This window comes from Acipenser ruthenus, chromosome 25, assembly GCF_902713425.1.
Source record: "Acipenser ruthenus chromosome 25, fAciRut3.2 maternal haplotype, whole genome shotgun sequence".
NCBI lineage: Eukaryota > Metazoa > Chordata > Actinopteri > Acipenseriformes > Acipenseridae > Acipenser > Acipenser ruthenus.
The window spans coordinates 7,487,886-7,504,676 of record NC_081213.1 but is presented as its reverse complement, the minus strand read 5'-3'; the positions used below and the strand labels follow the sequence as shown (position 1 = coordinate 7,504,676).

At 37.2% G+C, this 16,791-nt stretch overlaps 1 protein-coding gene across 6 annotated transcripts in view; it reads left to right on the top strand.

Annotated features, from left to right (window-relative positions):
• The window catches only part of LOC117413295 (receptor-type tyrosine-protein phosphatase U), a 197,398-nt gene extending 182,488 nt beyond the window's left edge, over positions 1 to 14,910 (top strand). For all 6 annotated transcript variants that reach the window (XM_059000198.1, XM_059000195.1, XM_059000197.1 and 3 more), the window contains 6 exons: positions 1,996 to 2,145; positions 3,741 to 4,055; positions 4,513 to 4,638; positions 5,919 to 6,076; positions 7,697 to 7,832; positions 11,616 to 14,910. In XM_059000198.1, the coding sequence (XP_058856181.1) occupies positions 1,996 to 2,145; positions 3,741 to 4,055; positions 4,513 to 4,638; positions 5,919 to 6,076; positions 7,697 to 7,832; positions 11,616 to 11,678 (948 nt within the window). In that variant the 3' untranslated portion in view covers positions 11,679 to 14,910. The remainder of the gene's footprint in view (positions 1 to 1,995; positions 2,146 to 3,740; positions 4,056 to 4,512; positions 4,639 to 5,918; positions 6,077 to 7,696; positions 7,833 to 11,615) is intronic.
• The last annotated feature ends 1,881 nt before the right edge of the window (positions 14,911 to 16,791 follow it).

Below are 16,791 nucleotides of genomic sequence, written 5' to 3'. Positions count from 1 at the left end.
TGTATTGTGGGGACAAAACAGCATTGTTGCAGGAGGGAGCATGATCTGGGTACACTGCGATCCTTAGAACACATTATATTTTCTCCTGACGAACGCTCCCCAGTAAATGTTGAGAAATGTTTTGACCCATGATGTGTGATTACAAATTGAAATAGTCGGTAATATGATTACAAACATAACGCTGCAATACGGCCCGCACGGGACACAGCAAAGGTAATATAATGCGTTTCTTGTAAACTTTGCTGGGGGTTCAGTTACCCTTTTATAATAAATCATGTTTATGTTATCTTAGAAAACAATCAACTGACACAGACTCCATTTTTCAACTCCACTTCTGAGCTGTCATAAACCCAAAGATGGCAATAGCACTAAATGGGCCTACACTTTTAATAAGCACTTCTCTTCACCAAGTACATTTTTATATTGGCAATAAAAGTATTTAATTACCATTGAAAGTTAATTTTAAGTATTTGGTAGCATGTATTCAGACAGCTAAATAATTGATTGACCACGTATTCTTGTGAGCACTCAGCTTACATTACGTATCCCTTATGGCCACCCATCAAGATTCCTCATATCACAAAAGACTTATATTTTAAATTCTGATATACAGGTTAATGCTCTTATGTTATAGTCAAAAGCTACACGTATTAATGTACTGAGTTTTGAATGTAGATGTTTCAGAACTCAAACCAGATCTGTTTTTCTAATGACTCAGTCTAAATGACGATGACAGGCAGTTAGAAATGATTGTACCTCATAAGTGATGTTGGTGCTTTTAACCCACAAGAGTCAAGACCTCCAGTGGGTTTGTAATTGCTGAAAGAACCGGAGGGATTCAAGTCAAATATAATAGTCTGTCATCTAGCCTGATTCATACCACTTACGTGTTATGTTTGCTCTGAAGAGCCGGCTTTAACATGTCGGTATGGCAGTGCTCCTTTCTGAAGGGTGTTCAGTTTGATATTAAAATGCATTCCTGTATGGTTGTTAAGTACACCTTTCAAGTTTCCCCTTCTGTGAATTGTTTTAGAAACCACTTTCCACATGTTTATATTTAGCAAAGGTGGTTTAGTCACAAACCTACACAGTTCCAGTTTTCTCATGCTTTTCCCATGGCAATATGCATTTCCATTTACCATAGTTTACCATGGGTTGCAGTGCTATTTTAATATGCTTTACCATATTTCTCTGTGCTTTACAATGCATTCAGTGCATTGGGCAGCAGTGTGGAGTAGTGTTTAGGGCTCTGGACTCTGGACTGGAGGATTGTGGGTTGAATCCCAGGTGGCGGGGACACTGCTGCTGTACCCTTGAGCAAGGTACTTTACCTAGATTGCTCCAGTAAAAAACCCAACTGTATAAATGGGTGATTGTATGTAAAAATAATGTGATATTTTGTAACAATTGTAAGTCGCCCTGGATAAGGGTGTCTTCTAAGAAATAAATAATAATAATAATAATTCGCAATGCTTTATTAACCACGATGCAAAAAAGCCAGGCTTCTCTGCATTTGTGGTTATGGAGCTTTTAACCTCATCTCACTGACGACGGTCAGAGCATCATTTATCACCGTTACTACCTGCAGCAGCAAGTTATAGACATCATCTAAATTTCAGGGTGGCAGAAAACATGTAAGGGGATCTCTTGTTTCATATGGATATACATAGAGCTTTTATTTTGTGAGTGAAATTCCAGTCTTGACTAAATTCAGACTATAACAATCAGGATTTCTGGTGAGCTAAGACATTTTGAATGTGTTTTGGTGCAGTTTTCAAGAAAGATACTTGACGGTTTTTACAAAATAAAATGAAATACAGGATCATAAAACCGTACTGAATTGTTGAATTCAGGAAAATCACTAAGGTTTCAGGTGCAGACACTCTCCTACCAGTAAACAATTGGATGGCTGATCATACCATAATCAAGAAAGCCAAGTTTGGAGCTCTCTGCATTCTTGTTTATCTGATGTGGTTCTGTTCCTCTGTGTTCCAGGAGCAGTACGTTTTCATTCACGATGCCATCCTGGAGGCCTGTCTGTGTGGCGAGACCGCTATCTCCGTCAGTGAGTTCAGTCTTACCTATAAGGAGATGCTGAGAGTAGATTCCCAAAGCAACTCCTCACAGCTCAGAGAGGAATTCCAGGTGAGCTCAACTGAGATTTATTCAGGCGTTTCACTGGGAAATTTGGATTTACATGGATGATGACACCGGGGCGAAAACCAAAACTACCAGAAAAAGTCATTTGTGGCCCTGATTTTGACTCAAAAAGTGACCAGACAGAGTTTAAATGTTTATTTAACAATTATTTATATTGTTTTGCAGTAGTAATGTGTCATTTGAATTCTTTTTGAGCATGATTTATTATCCATAATCCGATTATATGGGATATCTGTGGTGTAGTCGTAGATGCAGATCTGCAAGATGTATTTATTATTATTTATTTACTAGTTGTTTTTGGGATTGTAATGATGGGAGGGGGGGGGGGGGGCACTTTTAACAGCACAAGTAATCTTAATTTGTTAAGATTAAGAAAAAACATGTCTCTTTATAAGGTGATATACAAATGCTTTGCTTTCCAAGATGATTGGTAAAAAAATATATAGCAGACTAAAACTTGTATTTAGACACACAAAATAGCTGTTCTGGCAAGACAAAGAAAAACAAGACAAAGGTCCCCAAAATTATCTTATTTTATTTATTTATAATATCCCTACATTGCATACCATTTTTAAACATAAAACAAAATATTAAGACTGCATATTGTTGGCTCTATATTGTTCCCACATTTTAAATATGTAAAACAAAAAATTAAAAAAATAAACCCTGACTAATAATTTAGAATGTTCCAATCAGTTGCTTGGCAACAGAAATGATGCCGCTTATTTTCTGTCAGTATTGTATTGCACTGTACTATAGAGTCAGCATGTTTGAGCTGCAATTCAAAACTCTAATGCCTTACAGATCTGGAAAACAGCCAGTCCCTGTGCAATTGTTTTATAACCACTCATTTTACAAGAACTTCTTTTTAATATCAATAAAAAGGGGAAAACAACTAACATTAATGACCTATTGAGCAGTAATGGGCTTTTCGCACTCTCAAATGGCTCCACATCTTCAGCAGTGGTCTATTTGGATGGTAATATTTCAATTATTGATTGCTTGTCTACCTGGCCTGATTTTAGTTGACTCACAGAAGCTTGCATCCTTGCAATGACTGCCTCTCTCACATGCACTCTGTTGTTTGTAAGTGCTTTAAATTAATCTATTTTTTTTAACAATATTAACTTCTATAGAGATTACTTACTTACTCCGACTGTCATTAAAAAAACAAACAAAAAAAAAATAAAACATATGCACCTGATGTTAGTGAAATTATTTTCTATAGTATGGCCTTTGTAACTGTATAAGCCTGTATATTTTAATGTTAAAGTGTAGACCTTTTTTTTTTAAATATTGTAATCTGTCTTTTGCAGCTGTTGGGGCCTGTGTTCTAGAACTGTAGCTTTTGTGTTCTATTTGTACAGCGCTTTGAGCTGCCTCGATACAAAATGCCATTAATGAGTTGATGCAGGAGCTTTCTCTACACTACTCTGTTTACCCCTGAACCTCCTCTAAATCTTTTTTTTAACATTACTTAACAAAAGTAAGCCACAGTGCAGGAATGCAGGAAAGCTGAAGATACAGTGGACTGTCTTGTAAAAATCTGCTAGCATGACACCCTGTCTTTCATTCCCCAGACACTGAACTCGGTGACCCCTCACCTGGACGTAGAAGAATGCAGCATTGCTCTGCTTCCACGGAACCGCGAGAAGAACCGCACAATGGATGTGCTGCCTCCAGACCGCTGCCTGCCCTTCCTCATCACCACTGATGGGGAGAGCAACAACTACATCAATGCAGCTTTGACTGACAGCTTCAACAGGCCCGCAGCCTTCATCGTAAGCCTGCACCCCCTCCCCACCACCACCGCAGACTTCTGGAGGCTTGTCTTTGACTACGGCTGCACCTCTCTCGTCATGCTCAACCAAATCAATCAGTCTAACTCAGCGTGGGTGAGTGCACCTTCTTTTGTGATTATGTCCGAGGTGCTCAGAACGATAATGGCGTGGCCCACAAAAGACATGAAGTGAGTAAACACAAAATCAATATACTTTTCACTTGCTTAATTATTTCATTGATCAACTGCAATATGCAGTAACAATTTTGTTCTACCACATTGTTATTAACTCTCCCATATCGATGATAAAACCCACAAGCTTTTAAATATTTTATGAGAACAAACCGTTTGATTTCAGTTGCAGTTCCACTTCAGTTATTGCTTTGAGGTGTGTCAAATTAGCTATAGTGAGTAAAATTAGTTTGTCAGGGGTACGCTTCATAATGCAGCTATTTCTTAAGAACGTGGGATGCCTCATTTGTGTACATAGTGTGAGTATATTTATTTATTTATTTATTTATTTATTTATTTATTTATTTATATATATTACCAATCTCTGTTCCGTCCTCCAGCCCTGTATGCAGTATTGGCCTGAGCCAGGACTCCAGCAGTATGGCCCTATGCAGGTTGAGTTCCTATCCCACTCAGCTGACGATGATGTCATCACCCGCCTCTTCCGTGTTCAGAATATGACACGGGTAAGGACTGTCTATAATATATATATTTTTTTTGTATGGATGTTTGGAAGTTTGATTCTATGAAAGCTTGTGACTCTTGACGACTTTACGCCATACTTACAAGAGCATGCTTTTGGAATGGCATTATGGGACAAATGTGAGCCACGACCTTCTGTCATAACTGTGACTACTACTAATAATAATAGTAATAATAATAATAATAGGGACATATGCCTTAAACCTGTTCATCACCAAAATAAAAAGTAATGTAGAGGCATCCCCTTACAAACATGTGCTGCTTATATCTGCATCAAAGCTAATAGATGCCGAACAGTACATCTGGCAAAGCCTAAAACAATATTTTGGTTTTGATGTTGCGAGGGCACTATGCTAGAAGGAACTGACCCCATGGCACTATTTTCAAGATGAGTATCTTGTGGCCAGCGATTTTATATGTGTGGATCAGCCCTATAGAAATATCTTCAAATGGAAAAGCAGTCTCTGAGGGTTGCTTACCAGAGCTGTCAGAAGTCTTAATTTCTGCTTGATTTACTAATGATCAAAACTGTCACTCTGGTACTGCTTCCTGCCGAGAGCCAGGACTTTGAAATGGAAGCAAGGGTAGGACCATGCAAAATATTCTCACAGTTCTGTATATTTGTGGTCTAAAGCTACAATAAAAATCTAAAGTTAGAAATGTAAAACGTTGTGTTATAGCTATTCCTGCACTTCATGCATTATCCAGTCAAAATATATAAATTTAGCCGAAGGTCAAGGTGTTTGCTTAGACTTAATGAGTCACTGGATTAATTTTCATACCCCAGGCCTTATTAAAAATTGAAGCATGTGCAATTTACAACATTGTGTTCAGCACCATTTCACGTAATGTAAGACCTTCAGGATGTTCTCATTTGAATACACAGACAAAAAGAAGTCTACCAGTGATTTCGCTTGCTAAACAAAATCATTTTAGAAACCTCTACTTTAGTAACTTTGTTAGCTATAATAAGATCCAAAAAATCCTTTCCTACTTAGCAGACAACTCATAAGAAGCTACAAAAGTTGCTAAAATGCACAGCACTTTCATTACAGGAGCAGTGAACATTAACAATTTCAGTGCCACTCGCTTTCAGACACGGTTTTTACTAGCTGTATTGTATGATTCTGTCAATAAAGTTCCATTGCAGGTGGTGTGCATTAGAAATGTATCTTCACTGCCATATTGTTTTTAACCTCTGGAAATTCTGAAAAATTCTAGAGGCCCACAAGGCTGTATTCTGATCCATGCCTCATCTTTGCAGTTACAGGAGGGTCATCTGGTGGTCCAGCATTTCCAGTACTTGCGGTGGTCTGGCTACCGGGAGGTCCCGGACTCCAAAAAATCCTTCCTGAACCTGCTGGCACATGTGGACAAGTGGCAGAGAGAATGTGGCGAGGGGAGGACTGTTGTCCATTGTCTGTGAGTATTCATGATCCCTGCACAGAAGGCCCAGACTGGAACCCCATTGTCAGTATACCACGGTACCATCGTACAGTGGCCCAAGAATTAATTGGACAGGTTTCAGTATCCATAGTTTATGTTGAATAGCACCTAAACTTAATTCCTGTTTTGGCTCAAAATAATTATAATAGTTTAAAGGTTGGTGTTAAAGGATTGTTTATTAAAATAATGGGTTCCAATTGAATTAGGAACATTTCAGATGTAATGATCAAGATACAAGACAGAAATACTGGCAGCACTGTATATACCAGATCATACATAATCATGTTATTATATGCCAACTACCAATGGTTCCTGATTTTAACTGGTAGCTACTTGTGGAATATGATGTTACAAGTAATTGTGTCACATAACAAAGATTTGTTAACAAGACTGTTTCCATATTTCACAGTAGTTGAAAAGTAGGAATCGGTGGCTATTACCCAGTTAGTACAAATTAATTCCATGGTTATGTATACCCTGCAATCTAAAGAAACTAAACAAATATGTGATCAGGCTATGGAAACGTTATTGTAAATGAACTGAATAGTAGCCATGGTTTACTGTAGGTAGTGTGAACAAAATGTCTATTTTTTCAACAAAGTTTCTTTTTAGTGCCAGTATATATCTTGTAATAGAATACCTCATGTTATGAATACTTTATTTTAAAATGTAAATAAATAAATAGCAATACCAAGCTGTGTTTTACCCAGTAATATTGGCACGCTGAAGAAAGTGTAACAGATTGGTGCTGTCATGGAAGCAGAGATTTGCTACAGGGCTAAAGATAAGTACTTGATAGTAATTTCAGTTAAGAACTGAAGCCCCTGAAGCATACCATTAACAGTCGACTAGAAGGGGAGTGAAACTCTTGTCAGAAATGTATTACCATAGCAGCAGTTAAGTGAGTTATCTGACTTTTAACAGTGTATTTTTTCCTCGACACAGCTGTCGCATTCAGTGCTTGCTTTGAAATCTTGGTGTAACCAGTTCAGACTGGATGTGAACTCGTGACCAGACATTCATCAAGCAAGCACGTTAATCACTTTGACAAAGTTATAGAGCAGGAGTGTCCAATCATAGTCTTCGAGTGCCCTTCCACTACAACTTCATCAGATGAAATGAACAGGTCTGGGTGGAGGTGTAATTAACCATTTGGAACAGGGTTGGAACAAAAACCAGGACTGGCAGGGCAAACTTCAGCCACCCAGTTTATAGAGCGTGTAACCATTTTTCACCTGCAGGAATCAGAATGTGGAACATGAGTATGACAAACAAACATAACACTGCTGTGTTACATTAACAGGGATTTCACTCAATGTCTTCTAGTTTATTGTCTAATCATTTTTAAAATGATCTGCATGGCAGCCAACAACTCTCCACTCAGTGGTGTTCAGTGTCGAAGTTCCTGATTTCTTTGAAGGAATTAATTGATTCACAAAACCAGTTTACTCAACAGCTTGTCAACATTTCTTGGACAATAACAATAATTTTTCTTTTACTTACATTCGATTATTATAACTTTCTTTACTTAGTTTTTTTTATTATATACACATATCTGTAGGATGTCTATTGATAGCCCTTGTCTCTCCTTCTTAGGAATGGCGGGGGCCGCAGTGGGACGTTCTGTGCCTGCACTATGATTCTGGAGATGATTCAATACCAGCACATGGTGGATGTCTTCTACGCAGTCAAAACATTACGCAACTCCAAGCCCAACATGGTGGAGTCTCTGGTAGGTATGGGACTCACAGAGGGGATTGTTTAGGATGCTGATGAGGTTGTATAATGCAATTCTGGTCACCACATTGCCAGAGGGACATTATGGCCCCAGGGAGTCCAACAAAGACTAATCCCAGGGCTTAATGTAATGAGCTATTGAGCTGAAGCACCTGAATTTGATTTTAGTTTTTAAAATCTTGTGTTGACAAAGTTAAACCTAACCAATACTTTAAACGCAGCACCAGGACCAGAGGACACAGCTGATAATTAAGTGAAGATAGACTTAGGACAGAGGGCAGGAGACACTGAGAGCTGTGAGGGTATGGAATGTGTTACTTAGCCATGTTGTTGATGCTAAATCATTGGGATCCTTTAAGAGATGACGTGATCAGTTTTGAGAATCAATCGGGTACGAGGTACCGGACATGCATTGAGGCCCGAATGGCCTCCTCTCGTTCGTATATTTTCTTATGTTCAATCAAAACATTTAAATGCGTTGGCTTTTTGACCAATGTATTTCTTTGTTCTGTGGTACTATTCAAACACACCAAAGACTTGTTTTAACATTCAATAAGGTTTTATTTTAAAACACATCAAATGGTGCACATGAGTGTTGATATCTCCCAATAATGTCAGTGTTATTCCCTTAAATGAATGCAATGCAGTTTGATTACATGTTTTAACACTGGGATTGAAACATAAAGGTTCTTGTTCCACAACCCAGACTCCAATTGAGTATTTCTGAACTGTTGAAGAGGTTGTTTAGTATTTAGCATATGAAATATATCTGTTACAGTGTCTCACTATGTCCCCCAGTCTTCTGTTAAAAGCATGTCCATGCTATGACAAGCTGCCTACAAGCTGTGATAAATCCTACCAAATAAAAATATTTAATCATCATGGAAAGTTATGTCATGGAACTTAATGAAGTATTTAATTTTTCAAGTAGAAGTATATTCAGACAGCTACAGTGCCTTGTGAAAGTATTCGGCCCCCTTGAACTTTGCGACCTTTTGCCACATTTCAGGCTTCAAACATAAAGATATGAAACTGTAATTTTTTGTGAAGAATCAACAACAAGTGGGACACAATCATGAAGTGGAACAAAATTTATTGGATATTTCAAACTTTTTTAACAAATAAAAAACTGAAAAATTGGGCGTGCAAAATTATTCAGCCCCCTTAAGTTAATACTTTGTAGCGCCACCTTTTGCTGCGATTACAGCTGTAAGTCGCTTGGGGTATGTCTCTATCAGTTTTGCACATCGAGAGACTGAAATTTTTGCCCATTCCTCCTTGCAAAACAGCTCGAGCTCAGTGAGGTTGGATGGAGAGCATTTGTGAACAGCAGTTTTCAGTTCTTTCCACAGATTCTCGATTGGATTCAGGTCTGGACTTTGACTTGGCCATTCTAACACCTGGATATTTTTTATTTGTGAACCATTCCATTGTAGATTTTGCTTTATGTTTTGGATCATTGTCTTGTTGGAAGACAAATCTCAGTCCCAGTCTCAGGTCTTTTGCAGACTCCATCAGGTTTTCTTCCAGAATGGTCCTGTATTTGGCTCCATCCATCTTCCCATCAATTTTAACCATCTTCCCTGTCCCTGCTGAAGAAAAGCAGGCCCAAACCATGATGCTGCCACCACCATGTTTGACAGTGGGGATGGTGTGTTCAGGGTGATGAGCTGTGTTGCTTTTACACCAAACATAACGTTTTGCATTGTTGCCAAAAAGTTCGATTTTGGTTTCATCTGACCAGAGCACCTTCTTCCACATGTTTGGTGTGTCTCCCAGGTGGCTTGTGGCAAACTGTAAACGACACTTTTTATGGATATCTTTAAGAAATGGCTTTCTTCTTGCCACTCTTCCATAAAGGCCAGATTTGTGCAGTATACGACTGATTGTTGTCCTATGGACAGAGTCTCCCACCTCAGCTGTAGATCTCTGCAGTTCATCCAGAGTGATCATGGGCCTCTTGGCTGCATCTCTGATCAGTCTTCTCCTTGTATGAGCTGAAAGTTTAGAGGGACGGCCAGGTCTTGGTAGATTTGCAGTGGTCTGATACTCCTTCCATTTCAATATTATCGCTTGCACAGTGCTCCTTGGGATGTTTAAAGCTTGGGAAATCTTTTTGTATCCAAATCCGGCTTTAAACTTCTCCACAACAGTATCTCGGACCTGCCTGGTGTGTTCCTTGTTCTTCATGATGCTCTCTGCGCTTTAAACGGACCTCTGAGACTATCACAGTGCAGGTGCATTTATACGGAGACTTGATTACACATAGGTGGATTCTATTTATCATCATTAGTCATTTAGGTCAACATTGGATCATTCAGAGATCCTCACTGAACTTCTGGAGAGAGTTTGCTGCACTGAAAGTAAAGGGGCTGAATAATTTTGCACGCCCAATTTTTCAGTTTTTTATTTGTTAAAAAAGTTTGAAATATCCAATAAATTTCGTTCCACTTCATGATTGTGTCCCACTTGTTGTTGATTCTTCACAAAAAATTACAGTTTCATATCTTTATTTTTGAAGCCTGAAATGTGGCAAAAGGTCGCAAAGTTCAAGGGGGCCGAATACTTTCGCAAGGCACTGTAAATGGGTTGATCGAATATCTGGAACTACAACGAGCCCTGGTGTAAAGCAAATTCAAAGTCACATTTTCAGAGTAATACTTTTTACAATATAAACCTAGTAGGAAACTGCCCTTTTCTTCCAAGTAAGTTGTTTTGGTAACACTTTACATGAAGTGTCTCTAATGACTGTGTATTTACATAGTAGTTACAATTACAATGTTATTATGCATAGTTACAATGTACTTTAACATGGATTAGGGTTAGGTTTAGAGTTAGGGTTATATCATGCAAAAACTAACTTGTAACTTTGCATAATAACATTGTAAGTAAGTAAAAGAGAGAGCTTTTTGCTTTTGCAGTTACCTCATGGGCACAATTGTAAATTAACCTCAGGAAAGTTTTTAACAGCATGCCACGACAGAACAAGTGCTTTATTATTTGACTGAATCTAACCCTAGGAAGTGAATTACGTTCTGGTTTTCTCAGTCATGCTGTGAATGGCGTTGGTCCAGAAAATCTATTAACAACTAACATTGAAATCAAAATTGCACAAATTGTCCATCTGCTTAAGGTTAAGTGCAATTCAAATGCTTTTAAAACGCTTTGAAATATGCTTTGTTTGAAAATTGCTGTAAAATAGGGTTGTTAAAAGTTATAAAAAAAATTATTTGTCGCTGCCGAAAGCTGGTCAAAAGCTTGAATTTAATTTATTTGCTTTCCTGAAAAAGTAATGTCTGCCTTTATCCAGAAGATTGTTTATTGTGCAACAAACAACTGTCCTCAGGACTTTTAATCATTTTATAGATGTTTTCCCTCTATGAAACAACAAACAAAACACTGCAGCTCAATTTAAGACGTATGCAACATACTAGGAAAGCTGTAGATGCTTAAAATAAATGTGTGATTTAATGATAGTTTTCAAATAAATTATGATAGATTAAACATCAGATGGATAAAATATTCAGAAACAATTTGAATGCTGTCTAAGCAGCTAACATTAGTATTGTTGATCAGTGTTTGTTTGCCTATAATCAAGGTGGTGATCAACTAAGATGTAATCAAATACATTGGCTGTATATTTTTCAGATGTCTATTTTTCTTTAGGGGGTTGGTTTGTAAATATAATGCTACTAGCTGTCACAGAGACGAGCTTGAGAGCTGTAAAGCTAACTGGCTAATTCACAGCTCATCAGTCCAATTCCCTTGTCTGTTACAGGAACAGTATCGCTTCTGCTATGACTTGGCACTGGAGTATCTGGAGACCCTAGATGTGAGATAGCAGTCAGTGACCTGTCAACCAAAAAAAAAAACTGGGCTACTGCCTGTGTCAAATACTTCTTCTTAACACTTATTAACTCAACTTGGATTATGGGCTAAACTGCAGTTCAGATGGGAAGGAGAGGGATCCACAGAGAGTTTATCCACATCTTTGCTCTTTGTATTTTCCTTGCCACTTACTATTTCAGCCACCAGTATGACTTTGTATGTTTACAATGGCCTCTCCCTTATTGATGAATGGTGCTTAAAAAAAAAAATCTACTACCATTCTTTTTTGACCAAGCTTGGATATCTCCACCAGTTTTATTGAGCATTTGGTGGAAAATTGGAACGTTGGACAAGAAAAACCAAGGATATAGACCAAGATGGTATCTTGGGCTTCTGAAGGACCACTTTTTTTTTACCACCACATTGGTGTGTGTATCACTCTTCAGAATGACTGAGGAGGGGTGGAGCTTTACATTGCCAGTTATCTTGTTCTAAGGAAATGACTTGCGAGTTATATTGAAAACTAGGATTAAAAAGTTAAAACAACTAAGGAGAATGTTTAATTTAAAAGTAAACACACTTAAGGGAATGTCCCACTTCTGGGTTGCTGTTTTTAACCGAACAGTAACATAAACCCAGTCATGTAGAACAAGGAGCTGCAATGGATCTTGTTTATACTGTATATGTATTTAATTATTTGCAAAAGTTTCTATATGTTGTCTGATGTCCAAGCTGAGTTTCATATACAGTGCATATTGAGAAATCATAAGCACAGCAGAAAATGCTATGTATTTATTTGATCGCTGATGTTTTAAAGAAACAAATATGGTCTCCATTGTTGCCATACACAATTTTGTTTCAATAATTATCATCCAAGCGACTGAAGCTATTAAAGGTCGAAGATACCATTGTCTATGACGGATCCAATCAAGTCAAGACAAAAGTCTTCATTTACTTAAGGCCTATCCTTGATCGCTTTTGTAAAATGTATTTATTGATCAGCTTATTTATTTTAGGCAGTGATTGCTATGCCTCGGCTCAATTTGTGCTAATTTATTTTCTTCAGACCTGTAGATAACCATGCTGTGTCCTTCTTAAAAAATGTTGAAGATGTGCAAATAATTTGACTACTTGAATTGTAATAATCTGTTTTTCTTAACAACTCAATGAGATCTGATTTATGTTTAGTAAGTAAGTAAATAAATAAATAAATTGACAGCTACTTTGGAAAACGTGTTTATTGACCCCTTCCAACCGTAATATATTATTTTAACCAAAATTGTTTTGCAAAAGCAAATACTTTTCAAACCATTCTATAACAAGCACAAAACACCCCATATATAAAACTGGGGAAAAAAAACTTTTGTCATTCAGTATCATAATAATTCAGATTAGCACCACATAGTTTCTGTTCTAACAGAAAGGAAAACTTGCACTGTGCGACTAACAAAACATAAATCATTAAGTTCAGTTAAACACAATTCACAAAGCCCTTTACTCCAATGCATCATGGTGAAAACATAATAAGTACCTCCAGGATTCTTACATTTTCTACATTGTTCATTGATAGTTTTGTAACTGACTGGTGTTTTTGTTGTTTAAAAAAAATGTGCTAATGACCATTTGGAGTTAAGGCTTTGTGAATTTGCCTTTTTATTGTCTTGATAATAACCAAATACAGTTTGATACTGTACCTCTAGAATCTCAACACAGAACCATTCAAACACACCTTAAGAAACATTCTCAGTTTGTCTTTTAACACGTGATCGCTTCCTCTGTGGGCCTTCATTTTTTTTTCACAAAATGTAAAAAATATTCAAAAATGCAGGTTTGCCTAGATTGGACAAAGAGTTGAAATCCCACACCTGTTTTTGCATAAATGTAATCGTATGCACAACAAATGTGTGTAATTTTTTGATAAAAAAAAAAAAAAAAAAAAAATCTATACTGAATTATTTGCACATCTCCACTAAACATCCACATTTCCAAGATTGTTCCAAAGGGCCTTTCCAAAGGATGCTCTGGTTGTTTCATCTGTTAATCTCATCGTTCAATATGCCTCGTATGTCTGTTCAATTCCGTTCAATTTCCATTTATTTGTAACCAATCGGAGACTCCATCAAGGTAATTAATCCAAAGATTAATTACCATAAACATGCCAACAAATATATCTGTGAGCAGTGTTTATCTCATTTCAAAGGATTTCCCACAGGTGTATTCATAAGCTAGGAAATGCCAATATTGTAAAGACTGTGTTAGCTGTCGTGTTCTTATATTATCTAGTGGGTACGTATATTATTCTGATCAAGAGGAACGTGACAAAAGGAAGTCTTCTGTTAAAACTCCTAATTTGTCAATAGTACTTGGATTCATTTGGTGATCTTTTAGTGTAGTGTTGTATTGGAAAATAACCATTGCAGATGCAGGGGTCCACTGGAGATATTAAACAAATGGAAGGGGTTTAATATTGTTAGTGATCTGATTTTTCTTTTATGATGATTTCAAAATGTCTGTATATTTGCATAGATTATTTTGAGATTCTTCAGAGAAGTGCAGGAGTTTGGTTATTGAGTTAGTTTAAATCTCGCAGTGCCTCAAAGCAAGGACAATATGGCTCCCAGTGCTTGACTGTGATCCTTTTAAGCTGGGTGGTAAACCGCTTCCTCGTGACTCCAAGGCACACTAGGGATGTGCACAGATTCGAAACATGAACCCCAAAACTGTATTTGGATTTGGGCCAATTTGTGCAGGGTGATTTTTCTGGCTCCTCATTCAAACTCTTGATTGGTTAGAACTGCTAAGAAATAAGTAATAACTTAAACCCAATGAGAAGCAAGGGGAGGTGGGGCTTTCAACTGCCTGAAAGTGATGTCCATCAACCAGGCCTCTGCACTTCCATTCATCCTACAACCCTCACAACACGCTTTACAGCCAATGAACACGCTTTAATACTGTTTTTCTTGATTTGAATGTAAAGGGGGATGTTAAAACAAACCAGAACACAATGTCATCCTTAATATTGTAAAGTTATAAAACCAAACTGAACCAAATGTTGAAACTGAACACTGTTTACACTGCTAATGGTTATGGCAGAAGCCTGACAGAATACCCCTTTGAATGTGTTTATTTCAATGATGTTGATGATGTATGTAACTAGTCTGTTGCTGGGCAGGAGAAACCTACGCAAACATAACTTACAACTGGAACTCTCCTGATTTATTAAATGTAGTTGACTTTTAACTGTATTGGAGGTTGGTGTTCTTCTATCTGTTTACAGGCCCTAAGGATTTCAGATAAAAATACAAGCGATGGACCTGAGACCAAGATAATGTGTTTCCAGATACCAGGTTCCAAATATATTGGTTTAGGTACATGGACACTAAGGACAGTAGACTTATGGAAGCCGTTTTCTGGCCCCATTTCTTTCACAAGCAAAATCCCATTTACAATTTCTCATACAGCAACATTGTAACGAACAAAAGAATTCCCTAAACTTTCCAAGCCATGGATATTTATTTTAAAAATGCACTTTGTATCACAGATAATTATTGGTATCAAACCTTCAATCTAACTTATCTAAATATACTGGTCTACAAAAAGCAAGTTTACTTAAAAGCTCTTTATGCAAGTAACATGAGGCAATTCTAACTGTGTTGTTATTTATCAAGGTTCCTACTACAAGTTACTTATCATAAATTACATAACTCTTAAGGAGAATGTGACATCGATTATACTCAACAGTCCTGGACTGCACTGACTCATTCACCATTTGTTTGTGGAACTTGGAAATCATTGAATTGTACTTTGAAGTCTTCGCCAGAATGATTCTTCAATCCTCAACAGGATCAACACATGCGTTGTCCTGTGGTTAGGGCTGTGGACTCTTGACCGGAGAGTCGTGGGTTCAGTCCCTGGTGGGGGACACTGCTGCTGTACCCTTGAGCAAGGTACTTTACCTAGATTGCTCCAGTAAAAACCCAACTGTATAAATGGCTAATTGTATGTAAAAATAATGTGATATCTTGTAACAGTTGTAAGTCGCCCTGGCTAAAAAAAAAAAAAAAATAAATAAATAATAATAATAATAATAATAATAATAATAATATAGTAGATTTAGATACGTTTGTCTGAACAGTTCTGTTTGATACACGTCAGGAACATTTCTCACCCTGTTGCGGTCTCTCCTCCTTTCACCGCGGTCCTGGTCTCTTAGGCTCTCACCACTTCTTCCCTGTATTGCATTTGCATTATGGTATTCTTCAGTCAAGGAGCATCACCTTCTGTGTCTTTCAAAGATTGAGAGCATGATGCCCTTTTTGGGATAGGTTTATATACTCTCTTCCAGGTTTTAAAAATGTTTTGGTTCTGCAGAGGTATTATTCTTGGAAAGTTTAATATACAGTACATTTTTGTGGTTCGAAATGTCACGCCTCTACTCTTTGAGAAGATTCTCAGTCCTTTTTGTGACCTCTGGTAGGTGCAGTAAACATACTTTCAAATGGGGTGACACTTGCACACTTGTTACATGTTGCCAGTACGTTGTTATTTATATTATGTTAGGTGACTTGCCTGGAATAGCTTCTTCTTACACTAACTTATTTCTATTTAATTGAACTAGTCAGCTTGCCAGAAATAACTTAATTTTCATTGTCAGTTTGCCAATAATTAATCAGTTTGTTGGAAGTACCTACAATATGAATTTATTGGTAATGTATAATTATTTGGTTAAAAATACTCATTAATATCCATATTTTGCAAGTACTGGCAACATTATCACAGACCCCTCTTAATAGAATGTAAACCAAGGCGTTAAATCACTTGTATTAACACTACTATATAACCACACAGATAGGAGCATGTGTTTATATAATGGAGTATGCTTATAAGTGAGCTAGGCTTCATGGGCTTGTGTGCAACATTATTTCAGAAAACAGCAGAAAAAAAAACTCACAAAATCTGTTTTTAAACTGACCTTATGAAAAGTATTGTTTACATACAATATAATGTGAAGTATATTAGGCAGGAGAGTGATTTGATTGAAATATTAAAACATTGAAATATTGAACATTTTATACAATCCGAAGAACATTGCATAGGTAATAAAACCTGTGCGCCCTTTATAAGCA